At 34.1% G+C, this 22,711-nt stretch overlaps 1 protein-coding gene across 1 annotated transcript in view; it reads right to left on the reverse strand.

Annotated features, from left to right (window-relative positions):
* Positions 1 to 1,493: 1,493 nt before the first annotated feature.
* Adgb (androglobin) overlaps positions 1,494 to 22,711 on the reverse strand; it is a 163,063-nt gene continuing 141,845 nt past the window's right edge. Inside the window, exons 32-37 of the mRNA XM_076859659.1 lie at positions 22,480 to 22,585; positions 19,439 to 19,657; positions 18,144 to 18,146; positions 5,092 to 5,185; positions 4,225 to 4,408; positions 1,494 to 1,676 (exon numbers count right to left, since the gene is read on the reverse strand). Coding sequence (XP_076715774.1) covers positions 1,494 to 1,676; positions 4,225 to 4,408; positions 5,092 to 5,185; positions 18,144 to 18,146; positions 19,439 to 19,657; positions 22,480 to 22,585 — 789 coding nt within the window. The remainder of the gene's footprint in view (positions 1,677 to 4,224; positions 4,409 to 5,091; positions 5,186 to 18,143; positions 18,147 to 19,438; positions 19,658 to 22,479; positions 22,586 to 22,711) is intronic.

Consider the following 22,711-nt stretch of genomic DNA (forward strand, 5'->3'; position numbering starts at 1 on the left):
AGCAGCACTGTTCAAAATAACCAAACTATGGAGCCAAACTAGATGCCTTTCAATAGATGAATGGATTAAAAATGTGGCATATATACACAATGGTGTATTGCTCAGCCATAAAGAAGAAGACTTTATTACATTTGCAAATAAATGGATGGAACTGGAGAATATCATACTAAGTAAAATAAGCCAGTTGCAAAAACCAAAGGTCAAATGTCTTCTCTGATATGTGAAAGTTAATTTTAAAATAAGGAGGTGGAGGGATAAAAAAGAGAATAGAAGAAAAATCACTGCAGTACAGAAAGGGGAATGAAGAAAAAGGAGGAGGAATGGGATAGGGAAAGACAGTGAAATGAATATTATTGGAATTTCCTATGTACACAAAAGAAAATACCACAGTGAATCTCACTATCATCACATACATCCACAAGACAGTAATTAAAAATTATATGTATATATATGCAATTTTATATATTTATAAAATTTTATCTATCTATCTATATCTATATATCTATATTTATCTATCTATCTATCTATATATATATATATATATATATATAGAGAGAGAGAGAGAGAGAGAGAGATTACAGTAGAGTAGAGGGAAGGGAATGGGAGGGAGGAGAGAGGGAAAGGGAAAGTACTGGGGACTGAATTAGAACAAATTATATTCCATCTTTCACAATTGTGTCAAAATGAATTCTATTGTCATGTATAACTAAAAAGAACCAATTAAAAAATACTATGGTGGGGCTGGGGTTGTGGCTCAAGAGGTGGAGTGCTCACCTAGCATGCATGAGGCACTAGGTTTGATCCTCAGCACCATATAAAAATAAAATGAAGATATTGTGTTCACCTATAACTAAAACATAAATATTAAAAAAAAAAACTAGTCCTAACATTCCCGGTGGGCTGAACCACTTTAGTTTTTGCACAATGAAGGAGATTTATTGAAATTTGACTAAAAAAACCCAACAAACAAATGAACAACAACAAAAAACAGGCACAATTCTGATTACACATTTATTAATATTTTAAAATCCTTAACGTTGGAGACAAAATTTCTTCTAAGGACAATAGCTCTTTTTCTCATTGTTGAATTTTTCAAAGATAGTCCTCTTGACTCATTTATGATTGATCTTGTTTTACTACTAATTTGAAATGTAGGCAATTCGGAATGAGATATATAGAATATTATTACAATCTACAGATTTGTTAGCAATTTACTGAATCAGAACATTTTAAGGTCTAACAATTTCAAATAGTTTCTGAGAAATTTTTATTGTAATCTACATATCTGTTAGCAACTTTACTAACTCAGAACATTTTAAGCTCTAACCATTCAAATACTAACTTTAATACCAACGCATTAACATTAGGAACAATTTGTAAGATAGGGAAATTTCTATTTTCAATTACCCTGATACTTTATCAACAGGCAAAGCCCTAGATCACTAGATATATTTCTTCTCTACAGAAAAAGGGTGGCTCTGGGCACCTCCTGGTTACTTCTTCTTTCCTTTCTTCCCCTTTGCGTCAGGAGCTGGGGTCTTCTTCTCAGACTCCGCCCGCATTGCTGCCTCCTGAGCAGCCAAAGCTTCCAATCTCAGGCGCTCAGCTTCCAGCAACTTGTTTCTGTACTCCTCCCGGATGGCGAAGATCTTCTGTCTGGCTTCATCTAAGGAGTCCTGTTCCAAAACAAGGCCTCAAACAAATCAATCCCACTTATAAAGGTTTACTGCCAAAGTTAGGGAGAGGAGTATAATACCTTTATCCTTCCTTATGCCAACAGAAGGTTGAGGAAAATTATTGAAGATGAAAATCATGGTTTCAAGGTTTATCAATAAACAAACATGTGACCGTAATATAAGATTTTAACAAACTAATAAAAGCTGTGGTAGGAGGAAAATAAAGAGAAAGGTAAAGAAAGAAAGTATATAGGGATTTTTAGGAAGGAAACCATTTGCTTTAAATGAGTTGAGGTAATATCTATATAAAACAGCCCAGTGTTGCTCATCGAGTGACTGTGCTCAGTAGATGGCTAATTCCCCACCTGTATTCTAGCTCTCACAACATATATCTGAGCTGTACTTGAAGAACTTCCAAATAAATAGTTTGTTTTCTTTGTTGGCTTTTACTCACATCATTCTACAAAACTGCATTTCTCAAGGACACTGATCACCAGCAGGCGGCTAAATGCAGGAATGTTTTTTTTTTTTTTTGCTTTTGTTCATATTTAACCACACACTGTCCTCCTGGATGAACTGATTGCCCTTGGCTTTCAGGACATCACACGTCACCTTTCTTCTGTCTTACTAGCTGCATTTCAGTCACCTTTGCTGATTTCTCCTTGATCTCTTAGTGAGGAAGTGGTCATGCTGTTAGTTACAATTCCAAAACTGATGTAATAAAAGAAAACGACTCATGAACTGATACTAGCCTCAAGAGAACCTTCTAGAGATTCCTGCTCTTTTCTTCATTCTGAATTGTTCAAGAAATTTTCCATGTTTCTGCAACGGGTACAATTTTGTCAAGATATGGGGACCAATTACTTGTCAGAACAGACTTCCCAAAGCATCTGATGAAAGTACTGCCTCTACCATCCATCATAAAATTGGATTCCCTAAGCCAAATGCCCAAGGACAAGATGATAGCCTTGACATATGATATACAGAGAGAGCAAGAATGGGGGCGGGGAGACATACTAAGGTTTTGTGTAAAGTAAATTTAATCTGTGTCAGTATTCTCTTGAGAATTGGCATGTTTTCTCCTGTTTGATAAGAAATATGTTACTATCATGTTTCTCTTAAAATGGCTCCACTCAAAACTAGGGTTTTTAATTTGCACCTTACACTTTAATGAATGGGGTCTGAATTCAAAGTTGTCCCAGTTAATATGCAAATTTTGAGAATGCTAATTTTGAAAGGGTGCCTAGTGAGGTCCCTTTAATGAAGTGGTAATAGATGAGACAAATCATAAAATGAAGACATAAACCATTTGACTCTCTGGGGAAAGGTCTTTCTAGGGAGAATTAGTTAAGTTCAAAGGCCCTGAGGGGCTTGTGGGTGGGAAGCCTAATTCAGTATGGTAAAAGCAGAAAGATAAGAGGGACCTGGGCCTATGGCTATGTGCAGCTCTAGGGGTCATAAGTCTGTGTTTTGCCTACCTCCATTTTAAAAATACTTTGCCAAAACCATCCAATTTTCTTCCAGGTACTGGGTAGTATTGACCTCTGTACTGATTTTCTAGAGCTGCTATAACAAAGTACCACAAGGTGAATAGCTTGAACAACATAAACTTAGTGTCTCACAGTTCTTGATGCTAGAATTTCAAAATCCAGCTACCATTAGGATTGTTCCTTCTTTGAAGCTATGTGCCACAATGGGACTTCCTTTAATTAATAAAATGTGAATGGAAATAATGTGTCATTTCTGTGGAGCAATAGTAACACCTGATGTGCACTTTTGTTGTTTTAAGCCAGGGTTGGTAAACTAAAGCCTAGGGAACAAACAGAATAAAATTTGTTTTTCTAAGTAAAGTTGCTTTTATTTATAGATGATCCCATTCATTTAAGTATTACCTTTGATTTTGTGTTCACAATGGCAGAGTTGAGTAGTAGATGGCCCAAAGAAAAACTACACAGCTAGCAAAGACAAAAATGTTTACTCTGGGTCTTTACAGGGAATGTGTTTACCAAATCCTGTGTTAAACCACTGACATATTGTGGGTTTTGTTACCATAGGTAACAGATTATCAGATAATCAATTGATTATGATATACTATGGATCAGCAACTGCTGATCATAAAACACATCCTAGAGATGGCAAAGATGAAGTAGGGACACCAGATAGGGGATTGTCGCAGACTCTGAATGGATAGCAATGATGGTTTGGACTAGGGTGGTGGGGACAGAGGCAGTGAGAAGGGGTCAGACTTCCTTCTATTCAGTTATTGTATGATTCTTTTTGGGTGTGTGTGTGTGGTGCTGGGGATTGAACCCAGGGCTTTGTGCATGCAATGCAAGCATTCAACAAACTGAGTTACATCCCCAGCCCAGTTATTATGTAATTCTGATTGCTTTTGAATATTACAAAAGGAGAGTCAGCTGGGATCCATGTGTGCATAGGCTTATGACCCCTAGCACTCCACATAACCATAGGACGGGACTTCACTCTTACCTGTTTCCCCCACCTTTCTGCTTTTACCATTCTGAATTCGGCGCCCCATGAAACTCACCCTCATTTCTCCATACATGTCCAGGACTTCATCCTTTAACTTAGTCCGCTCTTCCTGATCCTCATCTCTAATGCTAAGCATTCTGTTCCTGTATTGCCGAAACTGATGAATTTCTTCTGCCTTTTGCATTGCTTGTAGCCGATTCAGCTCCTCTGTTTGCAGCATAGCCTCATCATTTGTTTTCCTTGATGTAAAATCAACAAAACAAATCCATGACTTTTGGTCACTCTAGAAGACACTTAAATTTAAAACTCAAAAATAAGCTAAAATTGTGTCAAGAATGTGGTGGTCTGAATCAAATCAAACATTAGGGATAGAAAAAATAAACTACTAAATTTTAATTGCTCCATTGACTGAAGCACTGATATTTCAGGAAGATATTTTGTAAAATGTCAGTAAATTTGGATACATCATTTGATGTGGTTATGGAACTGTTTAAAACTACATGAATATTTTGTAGATTTTCCCTCTTTTGAGCTTATGCAGTTAAATAATTTTAATATTTCCAAATTTACAAATATGCATGAGTTACTATCTCTCCATAAATCTGATTGTCTGGTTCTTAAGAAAACTGAATCTGTAATTGAATAATAGTGGCAGGTATGATGGGAATTTTCTGTAGCTCAATTTGACTTAATCTGGCCTCAAATTAAAGTTTTACAAAAAAGCATTTAAATGCATTAGTGATTGAATTAGTAAAATGATTGCCAAAGTTGATATGAAAAACCACATCGTTCTAAAAAATTTTTTAAAATTACTAAAAACATTTAATTTCAAAATTTCAGTTGCTTAACAACTGCCCATTGGCAATGTATCCAAAATTCTATAACAAAGTTGTCTGCATTAATAATGTTTATTAAAACTTACCGTACATATTGACTTAAGTCCACATATTCTAGTGCTTTTTGAATGAGTTCTGGAGGTATTTCCAAAATTGTTGGGGATCTTGACTGTTGCCCTGCTTAAAAAAGAAGACCTAGGTTTTTTTTTTTTTTGTTTGTTTTTTTTTTTTTTTGTCTTTTGGGAGTTTTTTGTAGGAGGAATTAAACCTAGGGGTGCTTAACCACTGAGCCACATTCCTAGCCCTTTTTAATTTTTTGACCTTTTTAATGTTTAAATTTGTTTTAATTAGTTATACATGACAGTAGAATGCATTTATGCACTTTGATATATCATACATAGATGGGATATAATTTCTCATTTTTCCGAGTGTACATGTTGTACAATCATATTGGTTATTTTTATTTTTTGTTTTTAAGGCAGGATCTCACTAACTCACTTGGAGCCTTGCTAAGTTGCTACGGATAGCCTCTACCTTGTAATCCTCTTGCCTAAGCCTCCCAAGCTGCTGAGTTTACAGGCGTGTGCCACTGCACCTGACAAGACCCAGGTTTTCAATAACTCATAAAGAAGTAAATCGTTGCTATCTCTCAATTTAATTGAAAATAATATTTTCTGTTAAAAAATAGACACCAATTTGACTTGACATTTACTATGGTTTTATCAAAAATATGCATAATGATATTTTATATTTATCCCCAGTATTGAAATAAAGGAGATAAGAAGATTAATGTACTCCATTAGAAGAGTAACACATGTTTTCTAATTGCATTTAAATGAAAGAAGAGACCATAAGCCTTACTTTAAGTTACAGAATGACCCAAACTTTAAAGAGCTTAAGCAATGTGTGAAAACTATAACAAGCACTATGGGAGTTGAGATATAAATGTTTAAGACATTATCCAGCCTTCTAGAAACTTACCATAAGTAATACATAAAAAATAAATATTGAAAAATTAACAGCAGCTAAAATTTTACTACAGTAGACCCATGGATTTAAAGCTTTAGATTCTGTAGGTACTACTCTTCTGGTCTCTCCGTACCATTAAATCTTTTTTAAAAACTTATTAAAACAAAATTTGTATACAATAACATTAACCCATTTTAAGGAGATAATTCAATCCATTTTGAGTACCTAGTTGTATGACCAAAAGGTAGTTTTAAAACATTTCCATGATTCTAATGAGACCTCTTGTGCCCTTTTGCATTCAGCCTCAACTTTCATCATTAGCTCCAGGCAACCATGAATTTTCCTTTGTCTCTATATTGGTAGCTTTAATTGAACAGTATCTCCCAAAGTTCATAGTTTGCATTAGGATTCATTTCTGGTTTTGTATATTGTATAGATTTGGATAATTGTATTGTGACATGTATTCACCATCACAGTTTTATACAAAGTAGTTTCTCTTCCTGCAAAATCCTCCATGCTCCACCTGTTCTTTCACTACACCCCTAACCCTGGCACCCACTGCTTTTATTTTTCCTCCTTTTATTGTTTTGCCTTTTGCAGAAGACCATGTACTTGCAATTGACAGTGTTCATAGTCTTTTTAGATTGGCTTCTTTCACTTAGTATTACGTCACTAAATTTCCTCCATCTCTTTTCCAGTTTGACAGACCGTTTCTTTTTGTGGCTGAGTAAGACTCCATTTCCTAGATGAACCACAGTTCATCAATCTCCCTATGGAGGTCATCTTGGTTGCTTCCAAATTGTGGATCTTATGAATAAAGCTGTGGAGTAAACAACCATATGTAGGGTTTTTGTTTGTTTGTTTGTTTGTTTTGTTTGTTTGTTTGTTTGTGAACACATTTTCAGCTCCTTTGGATGGATACCAAGAAATGCAATTGCTGTATGGTATGGTAAGAATGTTTAGTTTTGTAAGAAACCACCACAAAACTGTCTTCCAAAGTGGTTTTGACATTTTTTTTTTTATCCTACTAGCAATAAATGAGAGTTCCTATTGCTCCAAATCCTCACTAGTACTTATTAGTGTTCTAGATTTTGGTCATTCTAATAGGTATGTGGAAGTACTTCCTTCATTTACATAATGACCTAAGTAGAGCATCTTTTCATCTGGTTTTTTTTTTTTTTTTTTTTTTTTTTTTTTTTGCCATCTTCTTTAGTGAGGTATCTCATCTGTTTAGGTCTTTGGCTCATGTTGAAGTCCTGTTGTTTGTTTTGTAATTGTTGATTTTTAAGAATTCTATGTATATTTTATAAAGTAGTCTTTCATCCGATATATCTTTTGCAAATATTTTCTCTAAGTCTGTGACTTATTTTTGAATTCTCTCCATCGAGTTTCTTGTAGAGCTGAAGTTTTTAATTTTAAGAAGTTTACCTTATCAATTTTTTCATAAATTGTGCCTCTGTTATCACCAAACACCAGACCATTTAGATTTTCTTCTATGTTATCTCCTAGGAGTTTTACATTTTACATTTAGATGTGTGATCCATGTTGTGTTAATTTCTGTGAAGGATTATAAAATCTTTTTCTAGACTCATTCTCTTGCAAATGGATATGGAGTTGTTCCAGCACCATTTATTGAGAAAACTCTCTTTTCACCATTGCCTTTGTTCTATTGTCAAAGATCAGGTGACTATCATTTTAATTCATTTTCTGCTGCTATAACAGAATCCAAATGACTGTGTAATTTTAAAAAATTTAGTTCATTTGGCTCACAGTTCTAGAGTCTGGGAAGCCCAAGAGCATGGCTCCAGCATCTGGCTAGGACCTTTGTGCTGCATCATAACATGGCGGAAGGGCAAGGAAGTACCTGTGAGACAGAGAGAAGAGATTGGGTCAAATTCATACTTTTTCACCAAGAATCCGCTGCTCACATAATAATTGACCCATTTCCACAATAATAATGACATTAATCCATTGATGAGGATGGAACCCTCATGGCCTAATTACTATCAAAGGCCCACCTTTTAACACTGTTAAAATGGTAATCAAATTTCAACAAGAGTTTTAGAGAGGGCATTCACACCACAGCAGTTACATTCACTTGGGCCTCTCTATTCTGTTACATGCATCTATTTCTCTGCTCTGTTGCCAGTATCACTCTGTCTCCATTATTGTATCTTCATAGTAAAACTTGAAGTTGAGAAGTGTCAATTCTCCAACTTTCTTCTTCTTCGATGTAGCAATTGCCTTTTTGAATCTTTTGCCTATCCAAGTAAACATCAGAATCAATTTTTTGATATCCACAAAATAACTTGCTGGGATTTTGATTGGGATTACATTGAATTTATAATTCAATTCAGTCAGAATTGACATCTTGATAATATTGAGTCATTTTATCCATAAATACAGAATATCACTCCATTTATTTTGTTCTTTGATTTCTTTCATCAGAGTTCTGCAGTTTTATTCATATGTATATTTGTATATACCCTGGTAGATTATTATTGTTGAGGGTATTAATGTAAATGGTATTGTGTTTTTAATTTCAAGATTTACCTATTCATTGCTGATATGTAGGTGAGTTACTGATATTTATGTATTAGCAAAGCATATTGAAATCTTGCTATAACCACTTAATAGTTCCCTGAGGTTTGTTGTTGCTGCTGCTGTTGTAGGTTTTTGTCAACTCTTACAGATTTTCTACAAAATCATAGCATTTGTGAATAAAGAGACTTTTATTTCTTTGGGACAGCCTATTTTTATTTCCTTTTTTATTGGAGTGGCTAGGACATATTAATGGGGTACCATGTGATATTGTGATATATGCATATATTGTACAATGTTTAAATAGGGTAAAACATGTCTATTTCTTCAAATATTTGTAATTCTTATGACAAAGCTTTCAATATAGTTTCTTCTTTTTGGATATTATAGTTCATTATTGTTATCTCTGTTCACCCTACTGTGCTAAACAAATCAAAATGCCTATCTATAACTTGGTACTCATTCTTCCTACCCCCATACTCCTTAGCCTCTGTTAAGTACCATTCTACTTTCAACTTCCATGAGATCAGCTTTTTAATGAGTGAGATCATGCAATATTTGTTTTTCTATTACCAGCTTATTTCACTTAACATAATTTTGAATTCTATCCATGTTGTTGCAAATGATAGTAGTTCATTCATTTTTATGGCTGAATAGCATTCTGTACCAGATTTCCTTTATCCATTCACCAGTTGTTAGGCATTTAAATTATTTCCATTTCTTGGATATTATGAAGAGTGTTGTAATAAACATGGAGTGCATATGTCTCTCTGACATTCCAATTGTATTTCCTTTGACTATATATACATTAATAGGATTGCTGAATCACATGGTGGTTTCATATATATATTTTGAGGACCTCCATAATGTTTTCCATAATGGCTGTATTAATTTACATTTCTACTAACAGAGTACAATGTTCCCTTTTCTCTATATCCTCACAAACTCTTATCTTTTTACTTTTTGAAAAAAAAAACACTTCTATGGAAGCAAGATGATATTTCAGTGTAGCTTTAATTTGCATTTTCCTGATCATTAGTGATGTTGAGCATTTTTTCACATACTTGTGGCCCATTTGTATGTCTTTTTTTGAGAAATGTCTATTTAGTTCTACTGCTCATTTTCTAGTTGGATTGTTTGGTGTTTTGTTATTGTTTTGTTTTTATTTGCTATTTAGATTTTGAGTTCCTTATATGTTCTGGATATTAATTTCTTTTCAGATGTTTGGTTTACATGTATTTTCTCTTTTTCAGATAATCTCTTTACTATTAGAATTATTTCCTTTGGTGTGAAGAGGACCTTTATCCTTTATCCATTCACTTTATGTAACTTTATGTAATTTCATTTTTTTAAAAGAGAGAGAGAATTTTTTAATATTTATTTTTTAGTTTTCAGTGGAAACAACATCTTTATTTTATTTTTATGTGGTGCTGAGGATCGAACCCAGCACCGCACGCATGCCAGGCAAGCACACTACCGCTTGAGCCACATCCCCAGCCCTGTAATTTCATTTTTTGATGTAATAAAACTTAATATAATGACATTCGTGTATTTTTGCCCTTTTTTGTGCTTCTGAAGTGTTCTCTAAAATATCCTTACCAATTTCAATATTTTAAAATACTTCCCTTATGTTTTCTTCTAGAAGTTTCGTGAGTTTCAAGCTTTATGTGTAAGTCTTTAATTTTGAGTTGATTTTCATGACTTGTCAGATACAGAAATATAGTTTGATTCTTCTGCATGTGAATACCAAATTTCTCAGCACCATTTACTGAAAAGAATATCCTTTCTCCAGTGTGTGATCTTAGCAATTTTTTTGAAATGTAGTTGGCTGTAGATGGTTGGGTTTACTTCTAGTCTCTCTATGCTGTTCCATTGGTCTATGGGCCTGCTTTTAAGCCAATACTATGCTGTTTTGATTATTGCAGCATTGTAGCTTATTTTGAAATCAGTAAGCCTAATGTATCCTTTTTTCTTTTTGATCAAGATTGTTTGTTATTTTTTGTAATTCCAAACAAATTTTAGGATTGTTTTATCTAGTTCTGTGAAGAACACCATTGTTATTTTGATAGGGATTGCATTGAATCTGTATATTTCTTGGTGTAGAATAGACATTTTAACATTACCTTAGTCCTTGGATATGGGATGTCTTTCCATTTGGTGGGTCTTCTTCAATTTATTTTATCAATATTTAATACTCCCCAGGGTAGGCACCTTTTACCTGTGGTTCAATTTATTCTTTGGTACTTTATTTTATTTTTGTAGCTATTATAAATGAAATTGATTTCTTGGTTTTTATTTCATATAATTCACTCTTAGCATTCATTTTTCTATATTGATTTCGTATTCTGAAATTTTGGTTAATTTATTTGTTCTAATAGTTATTTTCTGGTGAAATCTTTCAGGTTTTCTATATATATGTTTTGTCATGAGCAAAGGTGATAATTTGACTTTTCTTTTTTTCCAATTTGGATATTGTGCATTGTTTTTTCTTCATGGATTGTTTGCTTTGGCTAGGATTTTCAATGCTATTTTGTTTGCTCCTTCTTTCCCTACTTCCTTTTCTCCCTACCCAGGGTCCCTTTTTTCTACTGTATTAGACTCTCTTCAATTTTCACGAGACCACTCACCCACCTTTATTTTCCTCTTTCCTTTTTAGCTTCCAAATATGAGAGAAAATGTACAACCCCTGAATATCTTATTTTGCCTAAAGTAATGTTCACGAGTTTCATCTCTTTTCCTTCAAATGACATAATTTTATTTTTCTTTATGGCTGAATAAAACTTCACTCAGTGTATATAGCACATTTCTTTATCTATTCATCCATTGTCAGATACCTTTGCTGATTCATAGTTTGGGTATGGTGAATTGTGCTGCTATAAATGTTGGTATGATGGTTTTAATTCTTTAGGATAAATACTGAGGAGTGCTACAGCTGGGTCATATGGTGGTTCTATTCCTACTCTTCTGAGGAACAGACATGCTGATTTCCAAACAGCTGCATTAATTTACAGTCCCATCAACAGTGTAGAAGTGTTCCTTTTTCTTCACATCCTTTCTAACACTTATTATTATAATTTGTATTCTTGATGGCTGACATTGGAGTGGGATGAAATTTCAGTGTACTTTTTTTAAAAAAAAAATTCTTTCCCTAATTTTTAATGACAGTGAACATTTTTTTCATATATTTGTTGGCCACTTGTAATTCTCCTTTTGAGAAGTGTCTATTTAGTTCATTTTCCCATTATCAATTGGGCTTTCTTGTATTAACTTTTTTGAGTTCTTTGTATGTTCTGAATATTAATCCTCTATCAGTAGAGTAGCAAGTAAAGGTTTTCTCCTGTTCTGTAGGTTCTCTCTTCACATTCTTATTTTCTTTGTTGCATCTTCTTAATATGCTATTCAATTTATTGATTATTGGCATTATTTTCTGAGCTATAGGGGTTCTATTGAGAAAGATATTGCCCGCACCTATATGTTGGAATGTTGACCCTGTTTCTTTTATTAGTTGTATAGTTTGTGGTCTAATTCGTAGGTCTTTGATTCACTTTGAGTTGACTTTGGTTCAGGTTGAGAAATAAGAATCTAGTCTCACTCTGCTACATATGGATGACAAGTTTTCCCTGCACCTTTTGTTATAAAGCCTGGCTTTTTCTCTGCTATATTTTTTGGCACCTTTGTAAAGGATCAGATGATTATCTCTTTGGGTTTGTCTCTGTGTCTTTTATTCTCTACCATTGGTCTATGTGTCTGTTTTTATATCAGAACCATGACAGTTTTTTTAATTACAACTCTGCAGTATAATTTGAAGACAAGTATTGTGATTCCTCCAGCATTACTTTTTTGGCTTAGAATTACTTTGGATGTTCTAGGTCTTTCTTCCAAATAAATTTTAGGACTTTTTTTTTTTCTTGTTCTGTAAAGAATGTCTTTGGTAATTCAATGGGGATTACATTGAATCTGTATATTGCTTTTGATGTCATGGACACTTTAACAATATTAATTCTGCATATCCATGAGTATGGGAGTCCATTCCATCTTCCTGTGTCTTCCTCAATTTCTTTCTTCAGTGTTCTATAGTTTTTATTGTGGAAGTCTTTTGCCTCCTTGGTTAGGTCTATTCCTAGAATTTTTTTGAGGGTATTATGAATGGAATTGTTTCCCTGATTTTTATTCTCAGCAGATTCATTATGAATGTACAGGAACCCTGTTGATTTTTGTATGTCAATTTTGTAGCCTGATCCTTTGCTGAATTTATTAACTCTAGCAGTCTTCTGATGGAGCTTTTTGGATCCTCTAAGTTTAGGATCACATCATCTGCAAACAATGATAATTTGACTTCTTCCTTTCCTATTTTTATTCCCTTTCATTTCCTTCTCTTGCCTAATTGATCTAGCTAAAGTTTCTAGTACTGTTGAACAGGAGTGTTGAAAGTGGGTATCCTTGTCTTGTTCCAGATTTTAAAGGAAATATTTTCAGGTTTTCCCCATTTACTATGATGTTGGTTTTGGGTTTGTTGTGTATGACCTTTATGATGTTGAGGTAGGTTCCCTTTATTACTAGTTTCTTCAGTGTTTTTATCATGAGTGGGTGCTGAATGTTTTTAAAAGCTTTCTCTGTGTCATTGAGATGACTAAATGATTTTTGTCCTTAATTCTATTTATATGATGAATTACAATTATTGATTTGTGTATATGTCAAACCATCCTTGCATCCTGAGATAAGGCCAACTTGGCCTCGATGTGTAATCTTAATATGTTATTGACTATCATTTGCTATCACTCTTCTACATGTGGATGACAAGTTTCCCCTGCACCTTTTGTTATAAGCCTGGATTTTTCTCTACTATATTTTTTCTACAATATCATTTGCAATACTTTATTTAGAAATTTTGCCTATAAGTTCATCTGGGATATTGGTCTGTAGTTTTCTTTCCTTGATGTGTCCTTATCTAGTTTTGATGTGAGTATAATACTGGCTTAACAGAATGCATTTGGAAGTGTTCCATCCCTTTCCATTTCAGAGAATAAATTAAGGAGAATTGGCATTAGTTCTTCTTTAAAGGTCTGGCAGAATTCAGCTGAGAATCCATCTGATCCTGAGCTTTTTTTGTTGTTGTTATTGTTATTGTTGTTGGAAGGCTTTCCTATAACTACTTATATTTCATTGCTACTTATTAGTCTGATAAAGTTTTCTATGTCCTATTGATTTAATTTTGGCAGGCCATGTATGTCTAGAAATTTATCCATTTTCTCTAAGTTTTTCCAATTTATTAGAATATAAGTCTCAAAATAGTCCCTAATGAATCTCTGTGATGTTTGTAATGATTTCTCCTTTTTCATTCCAATTTTTTCTTTTCCATTTTTCTTTTGATTAATTTGGCTATGGACCTATCAATCTTAGTTATCTTTTGAAAGCACCAACTCATTATTTCATTGATCCTTTGTACTGTTTGATTTATTCTAAATTTCACTTTTACCTTCTTTCTGCTTGTTATGAAATTTGTTTGTTCTTGTTTTTCAAGGACCTCGAGATGCATCAAGTTATTTACTCTGGATTTTTCTGATTTTCTTATGTAGGCACTTATAGCTATAAAAACTCCTCTTGGAAACAACTTCATAGTCCAGAAATAATTTTGGTATGTCATATCTCTATTTTTGTTTGATTCTAAGAATTTTTAAATTTCTCCTGATTTGTTCTGCCATTAATTCATCATTCAAAAGTGTATTGTTCAATTTCCATGTTTTTATATTCCTCTTCTTAAATTTTATTTTATTGGTTCTTACTGGTTAGACATAACAGTATAATTGATTTTGATAAAATTATACAAGCATAGGCTATATCTTATTCTAATTGGAACCCCATTTCTTGTGGGTAGGCACGATGGTAGGGTTCAATTAGGTAATTTAATATGCATACATAGGAAAATTATGTTAGATTTATTCTACTGTCTTTCCTATTCCCCTTCCTTTCTTTTATTCCTTTTTGTCTAATCTACTGAACTTCTCTTCTCCAACTGCCCCCCCCTCATTATTGTGGTTTAGTTTCCATACATCAGTGAAAACTTTTGGTCTTTGGGTTTGGGGATTGGTTTATTTCACTTAGCATGATATTCTTAAAATCCACTAGATTTTAAGATTTACTGGAAAACATCACAAAGTCATTCTTCTTCAGTGTTTAGTAATATTCCATCATGTATATATACCACAATTTCTCTATCCACTTATCTGTAATGGACATCCAGGTTGGTTTAATAGTTTAGCTATTGTGAATTGTACTGCTATAAACATTGATGTGAGAAAACTGGGTCCAATGGTGGTTACGTTCTAGTTTTTTGAGGAATCTCTGTACTGCTTTCCAGAGTGGATGTACCAATTTGCAATCCTACCAGCAATGTTTGAGAGTTCCTTTTTTCTCACACCCTTGCCAACATGTGTTGTTAAATGTATTCTTGATAACTGCCATTCTGGCTGGAGTTCGATGGAATCTCAGTGTAGTTTTAATTTGCATTTCTCTGATTGCTAGAGATGTTGAACACTTTTTCATATATTTGTTGATCATTTGTATTTCTCCTTTTTAGAAGGGTCTGTTAAATTACCTTGCTTATTTATTGATTAGGTTATTGTTATTATTATTATTATTATTAGTAGTAGTAGTAGTACTAAGTTTTTGTAGTTCTTTGCATATTCTGGAAACAACACTCTATATGAGGTATAGATGGATAAGATTTTCTCCCATTGTGTAGATTCTCTCCTCATATTCTTACACTCTTGATTCTTCCTTTGTCTTTCTTTCTTCCATTTTTTTCTTTTCCTTTTTTTTTTTTTTTTTTTTAGAACTGGGGATTAAACCCAGGGGTGCTCACATCCTTACCCCTTTTAAATTTTATTTAGATACAGGATCTAGCTGAATTGCTTAGGACCTTGCTAAGTTGCTGAGGCTGGTTTTGAACTCATGATGCTCCTGCCTCAGCCTCCCCAGCCACTGGGATTACAGGTGTGTGCCATTGTGCCCGACCTGATTTTTTCTTTTGCTATGAAGCAGCATCATAATTTGATGCCATTTCATTTATTGAATTTTTATTTTATTTTTTGTACTTTATGTGTCTTGTTCAGGAATTCAGTTCCTGTGCCAATATGTTGAAATGTTTTGCCACATTTTGTTTTTGTAGGTGCGAAGTTTCTGGTCTAATACTTAGGTCTTTGATCCATTTAGAGTTGATTTTTTTTTTTTTTCCTGCATGGAGGTAAAGATTACCTTTCATTCTATTACATATGAATTTCTAGTTTTCCCAGCATCATTTGTTGAAGAGGTTATCCCTTCTCCAGGGTGTGTTTCTGGAACTTTGTCTAGTATGAGGTAACTGTATTTATGTGGGTTTCTATCTGTGTCTTCTATTCTGTTCCGTTGGTCTTCTTGCCTATTTTAGTGCCAACACTATGCTGTTTTTGTTACTATAGTAATGTAGTATAATTTAAGGTCTGGTGTTTATGTTTCTATAGAGTCGCTTTTGGTTGATTTCTAATTTCATTTCATTTTCCTCTTATAAGATATAAGAAATTATACCTTTTTTTATTTTCTAAGAGTTGCTTTGTGGCCTAAAATATGACTCATTTTGGAGGAGTTTCCATGAGTCACTGAGAAGAAAGTGTATTTGGCTGTTGTTTTATGAAATATTCGATAGGTGCCTGTTAAGTCCATTGGATTTATCATATTTTTCAAGCTCAAAGAGTCTTTACTGAGTTTACATCTGGATGAAAGAGGTATGTTGAAATGACCCAGGATTATTATATTCTAATTTGTATAGTGTCCGTTCTATGTGATTAGATGCACCAACATTTGGGGCATAAATATTTACTATCATTATATATTTTTTTGATTGTTCCCTTTACCAGTATGAAGTGAACTTCTTTGTCTCTTCTGATTAATTTTAGCTTAAAATCTACTTTTTCACAGATGAGTGTGTTTTCTCCTGACTGTTTTCCGGCTCCACTGGAATGGTGTAAAAATTTTCATCCTTTCACTTTCAGCCTGTGGCTATCTTTGCCTTTCCGTGAGTCTCTTGGCAACGTATAGTTGGATCTTGTTTTTTAATTCATTCTGCCAATTTATGTCTTTTAATTGCAGAATTGATACCATTTACATTAAATGTTATCATAGAGTGATATTAATTCCTGTCATTTCAATTTATTTCCAATTTCTTTCTTGTTTCTCATTTGCTTAGAGATGCTGTTCAAAGGAGACTTAGTAATTTGTTAGTCATAAGGTTTTGTTTTTTATTTTCTCTGTGTGGATTTAAGTATTTTCTGTTGTTTTAGCTTAGTTTCTATGAATTACTTGAGCTTGTGCTTCTCTTGGAAGGTTTTTATTGCTAATTTTATTCTGAAGGATAGATTTTGTGAATATAGAGAAATTGGTTGACAATTATTTTTCTTTTTCTTTTTTTTTTTTTCAATACAATGCCTTTATTTTTATGTGGTGCTGAGGATCGAACCTGGATCCTGCCCGTGCTAGGTGAGTGCTCTACTGCTGAGCCACAATCCCAGCCCCAACAAGTATTTTTCTTTCAGGACTGGGAACACATCATTCCAAGTCCACTAGATTTTAGAGTTTGTGTTGAGGAATTTAAAGTAATTCCTTGGAAATCCTCTAAAGTGACCTGACATTTTTATCTTGAGGTTATTAAAATTCTTCCTTTGTTCTGTATTTTAGGCATTTTAATTATAATTTGTCATGAGGATGTTCTTTTTTGATATTGCCTATTTAGAGTTTTGAATACATTCTGTATCTGAGGGTCCTATCTAATTCCAAATGTTTGGAAACGTTTTAATCATTTCCCTGAAGAAGTTGTCTGCTGCAAAATTCTATATCTCACCACCCTTTTCAATTCCAATGATTCTTAATTGGGTATTTTAACATTGTCCCAAAGTTCTTGTTTATTCTGATCATAGTTAATTATTTTCTTTTCTTTAATACTGTCTGAATGTTCAAGGTCAGTGACTTTGTCTTCCAGTTCTGAGATTCTGTCCAGTGTAGCCTACTCTATCAGAGAAACATTCAACTGAACATTTTATTTGATTTATTGTGTATTTCATTTCCAGTATTTCCTCTCCTTACTTGTCCTCTACTGACTTGCTTAATGCATGCAATTGTTTTTATATGTTCCCTTAGAATTCAGCAATAATTTGTTATAATAATTTGAATTCTTTATCTTGTATTTCATCCATTTCAAAATCTCTGGAGTTAGTTGCTGATGAATTATGAACTTTAGAAAGCCTTGTGTTACCTTGCTTTTTCATAATTCTTATATTCCTATGTTGGATTTTATGCACATGTTGGGATAAACTTCTCTTCCACGCTTATATATGAGGCTTTTGTAGGGCACAGTATTCTCTTGCTAAAGAGTCCTAGAGTGATCTAGGTTGAGACCCTTCTTAGGTGTGTTATTTACAGACTGTGATCATTCTATCTGTTTTTGCTACAGAAGTAGATGTCCATGAGTGAGACCTAAGACTCCTCCTACAGCTATTCCTACTTGGGGCCTTGTTGGGGGTTTTGCCTCTTCTATTCTTTGTATTAAAGTGTAACTGAGGTTTGAGTGTGGTTAAGTTTTGTGTTGAGCAATGTACACTTTCTTTTAACTGGGTGTATTTCAGCAGCAGAGTTTCTACCCTGTGAACTGGAAGTGTTCCTTGAGATTTCCAACACTTTACTAAGAAGCAGGAATCCCATTTCTTGAATCAGGAGTCATGGATCAACTGAAAACAGCCTTCCTCTGATCCACTATCTCAATACCCCATTTGAAAAGCAGAGATTCCATTATTTGCTTTTTATAATCCACAGAGGTTTACGTGAGATAATACATATAAAGTCACTCTACAAATTAAATATTAATATAAAGGGAATTCCAATAAGTGTTAGTGCCACTGTCATGTGTATCATTGCTTATTAAATAGGCACTTTGTTTCCATCAGTTCAGATATATCAGAATCTCTTATTTGTACAGTAAGAGAGGTCTTTGAATGTTGTAATTTTCCTCTTTACTATAGAAATCACTCAAGGCCATGCTTTAGACTTGAAACCCTTCTTAACTTTAAAATTCTCAGAACGAGTCAGCAATATTGAGAGTAAAACCAACACTGTAGTTTCTGAGAATATTTCCTTCCTAAATATTATTCTTTCTAGCTTGAGTCCTGAACAAGTGGAGAAACAAAGAATAACCATTATTGTTGATCAGGTTAAATTAGAGATGAAATTTGATGTGAGAAGTAGAAAGACCATTTTCACAGAACCCCAGGGTTGGCAGACTCCTCCAGCCCATTTGGGTTGCTCAGGGAGAAGCACACATTCAGGCTCCCGTGGGGGCCAGGCTCCCAATGGATTCCTTCCAAATATATCAATAAATAAGACACTTAGCCCCAATTGGACTGAAAAAGTCAAGGAGTTTCTTAGGAATAATCTCTCATCATGGAAACCAGGAGTGTGGAATGTTGTTTCCCTGTAAACCCTTCCATCAAATATTTTGATCCATTTTAGTGAAGAATTATAAATCCACAAAGACACAAGTCAAGTCAATGTGACTCCTGTACCACTGAAAATTGCTCTCTTTCAGCATTTTATAAATAAAATACTTAAAATGTAAAAAAAAATCTATTATACAGCATGCTATAGATAAAAGAATGTGAATGGCATTTTCAGTATTTATAGCCACAGAAAACTTACACACAAACATACACAAAAAAATACCTGCTAATTTGTTTTTTATGCCCACTTTTTCTTTAAATATTTAGCAATCAAGTTCTTAATTATCAATTCAGACAAGTAAAATGAAAACCTTAAATCCAAAACACATTTTTTTTGTTTTATTAACCTTAGCATCACATATATGTTAAGGGTCTTTTATAGGATTCTTATTTCAATACTTACCGATGATTTCCTTCTTCAAACTTTGCTCACGCTCTTCCTTCCCTGGTGAGGGCACTATTCCACTTTCACTGCTAACAGTTTTTGTCAGATCCTTCAAGCCCTTGCTCAGTTGCCACTTCTTCCACAACATACTTCCTCCTCCTGATAGTAGTACATCCCTACTCTCTTGACGCTGAAGACTCTTTGCATCTGCCTCTTTCAAAAATGCAGTCATTTCTCCTACAACACGACATGTACATTGCTGATAAAGTTTGCATTCTACTAAATCATGGCAAAAAGTAACAGGGCTTGCATGTGGAAACACAGATTTTGGAGGAGGTGACTCAATAGCTTTGCAACTTATAACCACAGCACTAGCAAAACCTGTCATCTGTACCTCCAGAAATGGTGTGAACTGTGCAGGATGGCAGTGTCTGGAAGCTGCCTCAGGATGTCAAAAGTTTATAAAAAAAATGGAAGCTTTTCGGAGCTGAGACAATACAAATAGAAATGAGATCTTGGAACTACTTGGGTTGCTGTGAAGGTGAGCCCTGGAGAAAGTGCCACCAGCCCTGTCCCGACCACTGTACATTTTAAGATACTTCTCTCTGGGAATGGAGTCCTGTATGTAGGCACTTATAAAATTGTTCTAATTTATATTTGAAAAGGGATTCTGCTTGTGAAATCCTAAAGCTTGGTGGTTTCTCTTTAATCCACTGTTTCAGTTCCCTACGCCATGCAAAAACTGTAAAACTTACCACAACTTCCACATTAGGCAGACTTCATTTCCCTATTTATTAATTGTGGATGACTTAATTTACACTATATTCTGCTTTGAATGAAAGGCAGCAATCGGGTAACGCTTAAGAGCATGAATAAATGTTGAAACAAAAGCAAGACATACAGTAGTCAAAATTTGGTTCTTTAAAAATATTATCAAAATTGATGTACCCCTAGAATAAGACTGATCAAGAACAAAAGAGGAGGAAATTAAAATTTATTTCAATAATTTTGACTTAGGTAAAAATAGAAGAATCTCTTGTAAAAACAACCATGCCTGATACAGGAAAAAATAAAACTGCCAAATAGTGAGACACACAGAGGACATATTGTATGAATATAAATAAATGAAATTCAAGAATAGGCAAAATTAATTGATGGTGGTGGAGGTCAGACTAGTGGTTACCTTGAGAGAGAAAATAACTGGGAAGGAGAATAAGAAGACATTTGGGCTGCAGTGAATATTTTATGTCTTGATTTAATCTAATGGTGGTTCCATATGCAAAAATCAATCAAGCTGTACCATTAAGATTTGTGCCTCAACCCTGTGTATGTTTTATGACAAGGTTAGGCTTCTCAGAGCCTTGTTTTTAACTAGGGATTCTCCTTGGCCTGTTTTTCTCAGCTTTAGCAAAGAATCCTGCTAGAGTCTCCCTACCCAAGGTCCTCTTTCCTCAACTCTGATATCCAATCAAGTTTCTTTTCCCTAGTCATTGATACTAAAGTTTCTCTCAGTAATTTTCCACCCACTCTCCCTACCTTTGGGTATAAATACCCCCTTGTTTTTGTTATATTCTGAGTTGAATTCTATTTTTCCTTTCTATTTCAGTAGTCTTAAAGTCGTTCTTGTGTTTTACAATTGTCTGCATATTTTGTCCATACACCTTAATACAATTTTCAAAATAATTGAATGTATATTCTAAAGGACAAGAACTTGATCCTATTCACCCTTGTCTTTCTAGCATTACATTGGACTCCAATAATGGGGGGATGGGATTGGGAGTTAGAAATATTTCAAATTCTAATTTTGTCACTTTCTCGACATATGACTCAGGAAGAGTAAAGTGATTCTCTGAGCTTTGGTCTCTCTATCTGTAAAATGGAAGTAGTAATGGACTGCCTCATAATTATGATATATGCAAATGGGATAATACACAAAAAACATAATTCACAGTGCCCATTCCAGGAGTAGGGTGATATGGCTATTCACACTATTCATTTGAAAAGGGATATTATTCCCGTAACAATTATTGATTGACATTCCTCAAGATGTGAACATGGAATAACACAATTTGGAATGTGAATCCCTCGTGCCTCCATGAAAGCCCAGAGGGATGATAGGTAGAGGTAGCTAAGATGCTATGAGAAGACATTGTCATGGAGGGCCCATCTATGTGCTGGCTCAGTCTCTGGGTGTCTTGTGAACTTAGACATATTACTGAGGCACTCTGGGCCAGTGTTCTAATTGGTAAATTGGAAATAAATAATGGTGTATACAGTTGACTCGACATATTTGCAGATTCTGCATACATGGATTTGAACAATCATGGATCAAAAATATTTGAAAAAAGTTATATTGTCATATACTAGGTAGTTAGTCCTATGATTGATGCATATGTAATAAACATGTACAGAGTATTTTCTTTATATTATTCCCTAAGTGATATACTAAAAAAACTGTAGAATTTATATTGCATTAGGTATTTTAAATAATCTAGAGATGATTCAAAGTATGCAGGAGAATGTGCAAACACTACATTATTTTACATAAGAAACTTGAGCAACTTTGGGATTTTGGTATCCATTGAGGGTCCTGAAATCAATGCCCTGTATATGAGGGCTGACTAAAATTAGAATAATGTATGTTGACAGGCCCAAGGCAGTCGCTCAACAAAAGTACCTAGCTTTATTATGATGATGACGATTGTTATTATTTATTGTAATTGTTATTTTATAGGTACCAGATTTATAGCAGTAGACCTGCCTTCAAGTTTCATGCTAGTATTTTCTAGCTAGTTGTACTCTCACGTTTGGTTTTCTCTAAAATTGGAAAATCCTAACTACTTGGGAGGAGGGAGTAGGATATAAATGATAAAACAAGTGGAAGTGATTTGATAAATTAATTATTATATATACTGATCTGAAATTGCAAGGCCTTGCAATACTTGAGACTAGGGATTCTGAAACATTTCCTCTTCACCAAGCATGAAGCGCTGACTAATTTTTAAGAAGTGCAGGCAATAGCTTTGTGTTCAGAGGCAGCAGGGACAGGATCCACTGACCTTCTTCCCCAAATTTAATCTGGCTGTCAGGCAAAAGCAAACTCTCAGGGAAATCAGGTGGTCTCTTAAATAACTGGTTGAGGTAGAGCAAACGAGCTTGAGAGGCCTACAGGAGAAACATTATCAGTCTTTAAAATGCTTTGGAAAAAAAAAAAAAAACAGTACAGGCAACAACATGTTAGTGGTAGGTGAACAAAATAGGAACACGTGAATTGAATAAGGCAATTTGAAC

This window comes from Callospermophilus lateralis, chromosome 6, assembly GCF_048772815.1.
Source record: "Callospermophilus lateralis isolate mCalLat2 chromosome 6, mCalLat2.hap1, whole genome shotgun sequence".
Taxonomy (NCBI): domain Eukaryota; kingdom Metazoa; phylum Chordata; class Mammalia; order Rodentia; family Sciuridae; genus Callospermophilus; species Callospermophilus lateralis.